The sequence below is a fragment of the Malus sylvestris genome, chromosome 14 (genome assembly GCF_916048215.2).
Source record: "Malus sylvestris chromosome 14, drMalSylv7.2, whole genome shotgun sequence".
Classification (NCBI taxonomy): Eukaryota; Viridiplantae; Streptophyta; class Magnoliopsida; order Rosales; family Rosaceae; genus Malus; species Malus sylvestris.
Genome location: NC_062273.1, coordinates 13026602 through 13037526, shown reverse-complemented (window position 1 = coordinate 13037526; position 10925 = coordinate 13026602). Strand labels below are relative to the sequence as shown.

Sequence of the window (10925 nt, the reverse complement as noted above, 5' to 3'; positions counted from 1 at the left end):
CGCTACTGGCGACGGCGCATGGCCAGTGAGCCGACGCCATATTTTAAAGTTAATTTTGATGTTCTGAAATCAAGTTTGATAAGCATTGGATGTGATTCGCTTGTTTGGAGATAGATGTTGATTTATGGTTACTTGTTTGAATTTTGTAATTAGGTTAAATTTGAATTTGTGAACTACGAAATGCTTGATCCCACTAAAGGGTACGTAGGCAATCTAACAACGTTAGATGCAGCTTTAAATATTCGAGAATTAATCTTTTGTTTAGAGGTTGTTTGATAGAAGAATTTGGGGAAATAAATTGATAATTTAATTGAGTGTTTTGGTAATTAACAACATGGATAATTTAGTAAGAATTAAATCATTTGGAGTGATGAAATTTGATTCACGAAAATAAGTTTAACCATAATTCTGATGGAAATTGACCTATGAAAGAGAAAGGTGATATATTGGGAATGAAATCATACTTTTGGTATGAGAAGAAATTATACGTATTTAGTATGGCTGGATTCAAGGTCAGTGATTAGAGAATCACTATAAATTGGTAGTTTAAATAATTGAGATAAAATCTTTGTTTGAGAAATTGAGCTAAGTAAGGTCAAGAATGGAATTAAGTAAAGGAATTTGATGCATAAATAGAGATTTAATCTTATGCTTTTGGGAATTAAATATTGTTTTTTTTAAATTAGTGTGAGGTGTTTGGAGATTTAGAAGTGAATTGGAAAAATGGTAACAAACTAAACAAGAGTTTTAGTTTGGGCCTATCACTAATATTATTATTTCCCGAAATAAAGCAAATATTTGGGGAGGGACGTTACAACACCAATATGAAAAATAAAAGAAAGAACTCTATTAAAGAAAAGGGAATTTTGCACAAGTACCACCTGAACTTGAAAGCATGTGAGCAAATACCATCTAAACTTTCAATTTTGTATTTTTACCACCTAAACTTTATCAATTGTTGGAATTTACCACCTACCGTTACTTTCCATCCATTTTGCTATTAAAACATATCACTTGTGGGGGCATTTTTATCAATGAACTTTCTAAATTTCCTCAAATCACTTTATATGAAAGAAACTGATAAACCAACATCCGGAGGGAGGGTCTTTGTTGTGGCAGGATACGAAGGGTTTCATGGAGAGAAAGGAAAACAACTATGTTTGATTTTTTCTAGGATTGTTGAAGAATTGAAGAAAAAATTAATTGGTGGCATCTATGTTGGCATCAAGTAAAGAGGGATGGAGGATAATCAGTTCATATTTGCTAGAGAAGCCCCCAAATTATGGTAATTATGAAATCTTTTTTTGATTTATAGTTAGGGTTTAGTTTAATAACTTGGTTTGTCAAATTAACAAATTTGTTGGGTTTATTGTGATTTTTTCATTTGGGGTTAAAGTGAAGGCATGAATTTCGTTGTTATTTGAGTTCCTTTTCTATTAAATTTATTAGACGTTAGAATGAAGGCGATTGCAATATGTATTTGCAATTTATTTCAGTTCCTTTTTGTAGCTTTGCAATTTGTAATTGCAATATGTATTTATGCGTCCAATTTTGGTGTCATATTGACATAGACAGTTTTATTTAGGAGCTATTTTATTCTAACCAGCCCTATGAAGTTAATTGACGAAAATACCCTCTCAAGTGACAAGTTTTAACGGCAAGATGGATGGAAAGTAAAGGTAGGTGGTAGATTCTAACAACCAAGAGAGTTCAGGTGGTAAAAAACTACAATTAAAAGTTCAAGTAGTATTAACGCACATGTTTTTAAGTTCAAATGGTACTTGCACAAAATTTCCTATAAAAAAAAAAGAAACCAAACAAGCAAACTCCTAGTAAATTTTTAGAAATTAAAATATACTATCAAATTGAAACGACAAAATTGTGCCACGACTCGACATCCTCTTGGCATCTCAAAGAGACGCATAGCTTTGTAGTGGCGGACACTATCTAATAGCTTCCATGCCCTTGGAGCTTCAAACACCGAATCAAAAGTGACAGATAGAGCGAGAACCAATGTTGGTTGTATTGGCCAAAACAAGATTTATTTGGTCCTTTATAAAGAGAGACTTTTACCTATTTTGATTGAATATTTTTTGCGACTTTCTTATTACGTGAAAATACGTGTAAGAAAAAAAATGTCAAAAGAATATACATTCAGTTACAAGATAAACTTCTTTCTAATAAACCACCGTTAGACGGTATTATTTGAAAATTAAAAGATAATATTGGAAATTTGGCAGTTGTATTATGTTTTGGTACTATTTATTTAGATTGCCACATTGCCACTATCCCGAAAATCCTCGCATAGGGCTAGGCGGCTGGCCACCACCCCGATTAATCCTTAGGCATTTGAAAATTACGGAAGGACGCCTAGACCCGGCTAATCTAATTAAGTACTCGTCTAGGTTGCAACTCCCACTTAAACAAAAAAAAAATTTATTTTTCATTTTATTTTTACAATAAACTGTAAGAAACTTGTTGAATACTTGAATGAACACTCATTATATGTTTGATATGTTTGGTACTCATGTTTTCAATATGTTATAATACTTTATAATTTATATGTCATTTTATTTTACAATTTATATATCTCAACACAATTATGTATTTTATAAAGATAAATAAACACTTATTTATATGTTATATAATAAATTTAATTAAAATTAAAAAACCACATAAACTCCTCCTAAACTTTACCTAAATGCCGCTTAGACGCTAGAATCCTTCCGTATCTACTACCGCCTGGCACCTTTTAAAAGTTGCACAAGACAAGCATATTCACTAACTAGGCTACTAATTTATTGCAACATCAAAATAAAGTAAAATACCAACCTAATGTACGTGGCATGCCCATATCAAATTAACCCATACACAGCACAAACGTAATTCACTTACTCTCTCTCTCTCTCTCTCTCTCTCATCTTAATAAGATTGATAAAAGAAAAGAAACCTGTGGGTTTTCCATTCCAAAGCAGAGGCAGGCAAAACCATGGGCAGTTTTCCGCTGTCTTCTGCACATACAAAACCTGCCAACCTAAAACCGGCTGCTCCGCTCTCTGTATATAGCTCATACCGCTTCTCCATTGAATATGTCACACAATCTATTCCTCCACCACCACCACCACCACCACCAAACCTCTCTCTCTCTCCTCTCACTTCTCTCTCTACGTTATCTTCTGCTTCTGCCACACATTTCTGCAAAAGCTGACCAATTGCTCTCATTCCTTTCCATCCGTGGATGTGCCCCTGGACATGTTGATGTAACAAGTCGGTTCCAATCTCTCAGATTCTGGTACTTTTTGGCAGTTATTTGGTTTCAATTATTGGGTATTTTTTTTTTTTTTTTTTTTGCTCTGGGTTTTGTTCAGCGCATGAGTTTTCTCCTTATAAAATCGATTGGATTGAAAGATATATTTAGTGGGGAAATTAGATTAGAACATTTGTTTCAACTGGGTTCTTGGTTTTCGTCACAAAGTTTTAATCTTTTGGGAAATTGGTAGAATAAGAGCAGTTTATTAGATTTTGGAATGGAAGCAAATGGGCTGTTTTCTGGAATGCTTGGCCTGGAAATGCCTTTGCACCAAAATCCCCAAAATCCCCAAAACCCCCCAAATCCCCAAAACCCTCACAACCCTATGCACCAACCCCAAATGGTTCCCTATGCCCCCCACCATGACCCTGACCCCCACCAAAACCCTCACCAATCTGTGAAACAGGGCTACCCATTTGCCCCCAAATCCAAGCAGATTGCCCTGAGTGACGATGACGAACCCGGTTTCGGTGCCGATGACAAGAGGAAGATATCGCCGTGGCAGAGAATGAAGTGGACCGACACCATGGTGAGGCTTCTGATCATGGCTGTGTTTTACATTGGTGACGAGGCGTCCGATGGCCCTGATCCTACGGGCAAGAAGAAGCCTGCTGGTGGATTGCTGCAGAAGAAAGGGAAGTGGAAATCGGTGTCCCGGGCTATGATGGAGAAGGGTTTCTATGTGTCTCCTCAACAGTGTGAGGATAAGTTCAATGACTTGAACAAGAGGTATAAGAGGGTCAATGATATTCTTGGAAAGGGGACGGCCTGCCGGGTTGTGGAGAATCAGGGCTTGTTGGAAAAGATGGATTTGGCACCAAAGATGAAGGAAGAAGTTCGTAAATTGTTGAATTCGAAGCACCTGTTTTTCAGAGAAATGTGTGCTTATCATAACAGTTGTGGTCATGGAACTGTTGGTGGCGCGTCGAATGGTGCGCATAACTCCCCGCCGGAGGCGGCCACAGAGCCGTCTGAGATTCCAGCGCAGCAGCAGCAGAGTTGCTTTCATTCATCAGAAAATGCCCAAGCGGTTGCCAATTCAGGAAGGTCAGAGACTGAGGGATCCAAAATGGTTGTCGGAGGAAGTGGCGGCGAGGACGAAGATGAAGACGAGGAGGAGGATGAATCTGAGGACGAAGATGATGAAGAGGAAGACGAGGTGGTTGGAGGTGGGTGTAGAGGTCAAATTGGGCATGGAAATCACGAAGATGAGGATGACAACAATGATGAAAGAGCGCCGCGGAAAATGGCAAGAAAGGAAGGGTGCAGTGCGGGGTCCTCCTCATCGAGCCAATTAATGCAGCAATTGAGCTGCGAGATGAGGGTTGTGATGCAAGATGTGACAAAGACCCCGTGGGAGAAGCAGCAGTGGTTGAAAACAAGGCTGATACAATTGGAGGAACAGCAAGTGAGCTACCAATACCAAGCTTTCGAGCTGGAGAAGCAGAGGCTAAAGTGGATCAAGTACAGTGGGAAGAAGGAAAGGGATATGGAGAGAGCCAAGCTTGAGAACGAGAGAAGGCGGCTGGAGAACGAGAGGATGCTGTTGCTCGTGCGCCGCAAGGAGCTGGAGCTTCATCAGCAGCAGCAGCAACAGAATTCTTCAAACAAGAGAAGCGATCCTCCATCTTCGCTGACGGGGTAGTTGTAAGTAGTAAGTTATATATAGGTTGAGATGAGAAAGATGACATTCCCACTTGTGTTTTAAAGTGTTTCTCGTGCATTTTGGATACAGGGCGATTTACTTGTTTGTACCAAAGGGAATGTGTGGCGATGATACATTTATTATATAGGCGACGCCTCAGGCATTTTCGATAAGCAGCCAAAGGAAAGGATGCAGCAAAATTTCGTCTAAGCGCTGACTACTGCCTTCCTTGATTAGTCCATAGGCCCCTCCTTGGGTGCTAGGCTCCAACCTGCTGCCCAACTAAAACCTAACGTCTTTTAGAACCAATACATCAGCCCTTGTGTCACGGTTGAAACATTCAATTTAAGCAATCTCTCAGTTGAAATTAACGAAACAAATATCACAAACAAAAAACCGTCTTTATTGTAGACTTGATCGACTTTGACAAAATGGGATGGGGTGTGCATCGGTGTATAATCCTTTTGTACAAAGTCTAAACAACTACCAAGCCTCCAAAACCAAAACCGGCGGGATATAAACCTCGCCGCCGATATGGGATTCGTCCATTTCCCGACGAGAAAAGAAAAAGAGAGGAAATTGTGCTTCAAAACGAGGGTAAACAGGAATTCTAATCTTCAAGCTCTATAATCTTGACCACGGAGGTATCACCAACTTTCTGGCAAACGACTACTCGATCATGTGACTTCACCACTCCGGATGCCTTTCCATGATCAAGGGCAACCTTCAGAACTGACTCGTTTGTTGCACTGGTAGATTCGGCCTGCAAAATCATAGACGGGACAACAAATTGAGTGAAAGATGATCGATCGAAGCTTACGTGCACCTCAAATTTACATTCGACCTCCACAAGACACTTACAGGATGTCGAGGATCAGCAAGCATAGGGTACAGACCCCTGACTAAAAGCGATTGCCTTGCCTGCAAATTGGTATGTTGTTGATAAAACGAAGTTAGAAAAATACGTTACAGATTAAAACGACAAGAGAACAAACAATACAAGAACCAAGTATTAGGACTAAATCTGATCATGCGCGATATTAATTAGCCATATTACAGCTACAATTTATTGAATTCTTAACAATGGCGTTCCCATAAGCATAATAGAGTTAATTCACAACGAGATAACTGAAGTATACACCTGGATTTTGACATGAAGTTTAAATTCTGTATTAGATTTAAAAGCTTTTTATGACTCAAGTTTAGCAACGTCGTGATTAAACTGGTACACATCCTTATTTTTCTTGAACTTTTGCATAGCATCAAGACATTTCAATCTCACAAAAACGGATAACAATCTTCTATCCATCAAACTTTGCATATGTAAATGCACTTCCAAATAAGTTTAGGAAAAAGAACCAGAAATTAGCATGAATTGTTATAAACTTCACTACAGTAGTTGAGCTAGAAGTTAATCAACGACTCGGAGTCAAGGGCACACCTCAAAGGCTCCAGTAAAGCTCCACTTAAGCTGATTTGTCTTGAGCCGGGGAACGACAACTGAAAGAACTGGCATTGTGGGTCGATACTTTGCAATCAATCTGCAGAATATAATGACTTGTAAAAATTGAGGACATTCGCCCATAAAAAGAAGCATAAATTGATCGTCTTATTGATGCCAAATTGGCCCATCAGAATAAATTAATTACAAACAGATAACTTTGCATTTCCAAGGATACCAAATACACACCTCGCAGCCCTTCCTGAAGAAGTGAAGCAAATAATAACAGATGCCTTCACCTTAATCGCTGCTCGTACCTGGACAGTGATGACATTGGCAATTCAAGTACCAAACAAAATCGTGCAATAATTTCAACCAGAATGCTAACTACAACAGGAAGCAACGTAAAATAGCAACGTATTAACATCATACCGCGGAGGACGCAATAGATTCCAAGTGTGTCATTGGCTCTCCAACATATTTGACAGTCCTCTTAAAATACAAGTCTTGGTTGAAAACCTTCTCTGCCTGCACGGATTAAAATTAGGAAAGACTATCCTTGTACAGCAAACGAAATGTAAAATGTGGTTTTGATACTTAGAGCATTTGCGATAAGCCAATTTAATGACATGTCCAGCAGGTAATCGCCCTCAATACTAAAATGATAAGCATTGATATAAAAAGTTACTAAACAAAGAATGAATAAAATTACAAGTGAAAGATTACCTCAGCACAAATTCTACCAACAGTGGAGATTGTATCAACAGGGTACAAACCACGAAGAGTCTCAGCACCCAGAAGAATTGCATCACTTCCTGCACCCACAAGACAATTAAGTTGGGAAACAAAGAACAAATTTTTCCAGTCAACAGAACACTTGCAAACAATGGCAAACAGTAACAAACAATACAAGAGAATATCTAAGAAAATAGAAGATGCAACCAGATAATAAGGTAACCCATTCAATGGGCCTTAACAAGTAGTCTCTAAAGCACAGGTTGAGTCAAAAAGGGACGCACCATCCAATACAGCATTTGCAACATCCGTTGCTTCAGCACGGGTTGGCCTCAAGTTGTCAGTCATACTATCGACAACACGAGTAACCACAGCAGGCTTTCCAGCCATGTTACACTTGTAAAGGGCAGCCTTTTGAAATAAAAAGACCTGTAGAAGAAAAAAAAAGTTTATTCACTTCTAAAACAAATAAATAATGTGACATTTTCTAACTTCAAAGTTCAGAAAAATGACCTTCTCTGGTGGGAGATCAATGCCCAGGTTCCCACGGGATAGGATGATGCCATCAGCTTCTTGCAGAATCTCATCAAAATGGGTTAAACCCTAATGCATATAAACAAACAAAAAAACATAAATATTCATTACTCAGCACTGTCATAGAAAGTTGAGATTCTGAACTGAAAACAGATGAATCTCACCTCCATATTCTCAATCTTAGCAAAAATTTGTGTCTGACCGAGGTCACCCAGCTTATTAAGGAACTTACGAGCCTACATTACACCATTAACAATACTCCAGTTATTCACACAACCAACTTCAAAAATGACGAAATGATATAAAGTATTCGGATGTTGAGACTTGATACAAGGACATGGAACATAGAATAACACTTACGTGGCGGACATCTTCTGCATGCCTCGTATATGACAATGATAGGAAGTCGATTTTGTTTTGAAGTCCCCAACTACTTATAACCTGAATTAAGCATTGAATTCAAGCACTCAATAAATCGGTAAAGGCATCAATCCAAAATGAACTAATAGAGACTTGATTCGTTCTGTATAAACCTATTAAAAGTAGTCAGTGCAGCAAGTTCAGATAACTTACCTCATTATCTTGATCGGAGAGAGTAGGCAGGTCAATGTGAATTTGAGATGCATGCAAAGTGAACAATGAACCTGCCAATGTTGCAGAATTCTTTACGGAACAAACGACATCTTCTCCTTTTATTTCAGAAACCTGATCAATTGAAAATAAAACTTATCAGCCATGCATGACCTCTGAACTTCCCGTCATGATTATGTAAAGTTCTTTTCGTTTTCTCCATATACTAATTGACTCAGAAAAATTGGACCATAGTGAAGATTTTCTTCAGTGGAAACTTTCAGTTTAAGGGGTAGGAACTTCAGGGAAGTTCTCCAATTATATTTGTTTTACCTCCAACCATACAGAAGTCGTTTCACTTCCCGTGAACAGGTACTGACCAACAAAAATGGTATCTCCCGTCTTCACCGCCTGCAAAAACAATTTAAAGATTTACTTGTGATATTATGGAGATTTTATCTCAGTCTGGACTACAAAAAAATGAATAAATAACATAAGCTAAAACAATATAATAACAGAAACTTGCAGTATTCAACTCATAAACATAATTGGACAAGTTGCAGCTGCATATCTCTGCTGTCACCATGAGAACAAGTAGGTCACTGGTACTTTTTTCCACATATGATGAACACGTAATTCAAACTGTGATGGTGCCACTCAAATTACTTATTGTCGTAGGAGATCCATAATTTCAAGCATTACCAGCTGAATAGAAATCTACTGGGATTGTACAAGAAAGAGAAAACGGTAGTGGGAAATGTTCTCCAAACCATGGGCCATCAATGAGCCCATAATCAAGGTTTAAGTTCATCAATTTTAGTCATTGTTACTACAAGCTCACATTATTGGTGAAACGCAATGTCTAAAGCTATGGATGTCTCCACAGGATTTCAGCATTATAAGTAGTAAACGACCTAAACCTATCATTGACTAGGTTTTCAACCTATCCATCAAATTTTGTCTATATATTCAACCAAGTCATGCATGCCCTGATAAAATGATAGGTGCTGGCAAACCTTTGCCAATCCATCGAAGTTGATGGGCAACAGCTCTGAGGATGGTTCTTGTCCGCGATCTGGCGTCAGAACAACGAGTCCATCTCCGAGGAGTGCAATAGGATTCCCAGTTTTGTTGGCGACTTGCAACTCAGGACCCACAGTGTCCAACATAACCTGAAAAATAGACAAACATTAGCATGCAGTCAGTTCCTTATTCTTCTTTTACTCATCCCACAAAAAGGAGAAAATCATAGTTGTTAAAAATACAGTTAGTAAACATTTTGATGGCAATCTCAGACGTTAAACAACAAAGATTTGTCCCGCTAGCATTTCATACGCAATTTTTCCATTTGTTTCAAAAAATGGCTGTCCAAAAAAACATTTTAATGGCAAACTCAGACGTTAAACAACGAAGATTTGTCCCGCTAGCATTTCATACGCAATTTTTCCATTTGTTTCAAAAAATGATGTCCAAAATACACTTGAGGAACACTCAAATAGTCCAAAAATCAATAACTAAACAAGCAAAAGATTACCCGAAATCGGGTTTCGGTGGAAAACAAAGATATATAGACAAAAAAATGAATGCCTTGAATCTCAGATTTCATTTATTAAACTGTTTACAACTGAAAATCAAAGGCATGCATGCATGTCAATTAGCATACAAACGGACAAGCAAAAGAATTCAACAAATCAAAATTCCTTTAAAAATTAGACAAACATACAGCGCAAAGCTTCTTAGTACTCTTAACAGCGGCCTTGAGATTCTCCAGAGTCTCCTGGTGATATTCCCGGTTGCCCCACGAGAAGTCGAATCGGGCCACTGCCAACCCAACCCATTCAAATCCATCAAACAAAACCCAACAAAAATAAATAAAAATCTATTCAAAAGTTTAGAATTGCATACCAGACATTCCAGCATTGAGGCAGGAAGCGATAACCTCCACGGATCGCGATTTCGGGCCGAGCGTACCCACAATCTTCGTCATTGCGGGGAAAAAAGTCTGCAAAAAATTACCCAAACTATTACATTAACAAACAAACAAAAAGCGATTCAGAACTGAAATCCGAACCAAAAAGAAAAAATAGAGATTAGGGATTTGAGTTTGCATACAGCCTTGGACGGCTCGAGAATCGAAGCCATCCGTATTGGCTCTTCCAGAAGAAGGTGATTCGAATGCATCTTCACTGCTTCTTGGTGCTGCCTCTGCTGATTGCTCTCTGCTTTTTTGTGTGGAGAAGACGAAGAAGAAGAAGCGAAACGAAACGGGAGGCGTCGAAACTTGACTCTCTGGAAGAATATGCCTTTTTCTGAGTGCTTGTTTTTAATTCTCAGCGACGACAATGAAATATGGAATCCTTGCTTTCGCACTTCGCTTTGGTATGTTGCCCTATTAAATACAAAACAAATACAACTATATATTTTTATTTAATAAATTTTATTTGAACCCATATATCATATTTTTACTCTTAAGTTAAACTTTAAATGTGATTTATCTTTTTTATTCTAAGAAAAACTAATTAAAATGACTTGAAATTTTGAGTTTTAACCAAAAGACAAAAAAGTGTTGTGAGTGAATAGTATCAAAACTAATTTTTTAGAGTAAAAATATTCTTAACGTTAAAAGTGAACAAACATAAAAAAAATGTTTCGTTAAAACTCCTTTTATCCTATTGTATAATTACCATTAA

General features: G+C 37.9%; 2 protein-coding genes across 3 annotated transcripts; one reads left to right on the top strand and one right to left on the bottom strand.

The window, feature by feature from the left end:
- The first annotated feature begins 2942 nt into the window (after positions 1–2942).
- On the top strand, positions 2943–5128 carry LOC126599342 (uncharacterized). Of its 2 annotated transcripts, none has more exons than XM_050265709.1 (2): positions 2943–4951; positions 5046–5128. In XM_050265709.1, exons 1-2 carry the CDS (start codon positions 3528–3530, stop codon positions 5101–5103), a joined length of 1482 nt encoding a protein of 493 aa, XP_050121666.1. In that variant the 5' UTR covers positions 2943–3527; the 3' UTR covers positions 5104–5128. The 2 variants fall into 2 exon arrangements, with proteins under 2 accessions (XP_050121666.1, XP_050121667.1); XM_050265710.1 differs by having other exon boundaries at positions 2944–4957.
- Positions 5129–5337: 209 nt separating this feature from the next.
- On the bottom strand, positions 5338–10615 carry LOC126599341 (pyruvate kinase 1, cytosolic-like). The gene is made up of 16 exons (XM_050265708.1): positions 10348–10615; positions 10141–10237; positions 9959–10056; positions 9252–9407; positions 8569–8646; positions 8239–8370; positions 8026–8106; positions 7830–7901; positions 7645–7734; positions 7416–7560; positions 7123–7211; positions 6829–6924; positions 6646–6713; positions 6397–6496; positions 5817–5876; positions 5338–5718 (listed from the first exon to the last, which is right to left on the bottom strand). Exons 1-16 carry the CDS (start codon positions 10414–10416, stop codon positions 5566–5568), a joined length of 1584 nt encoding a protein of 527 aa, XP_050121665.1. The 5' UTR covers positions 10417–10615; the 3' UTR covers positions 5338–5565.
- Positions 10616–10925: the final 310 nt, after the last annotated feature.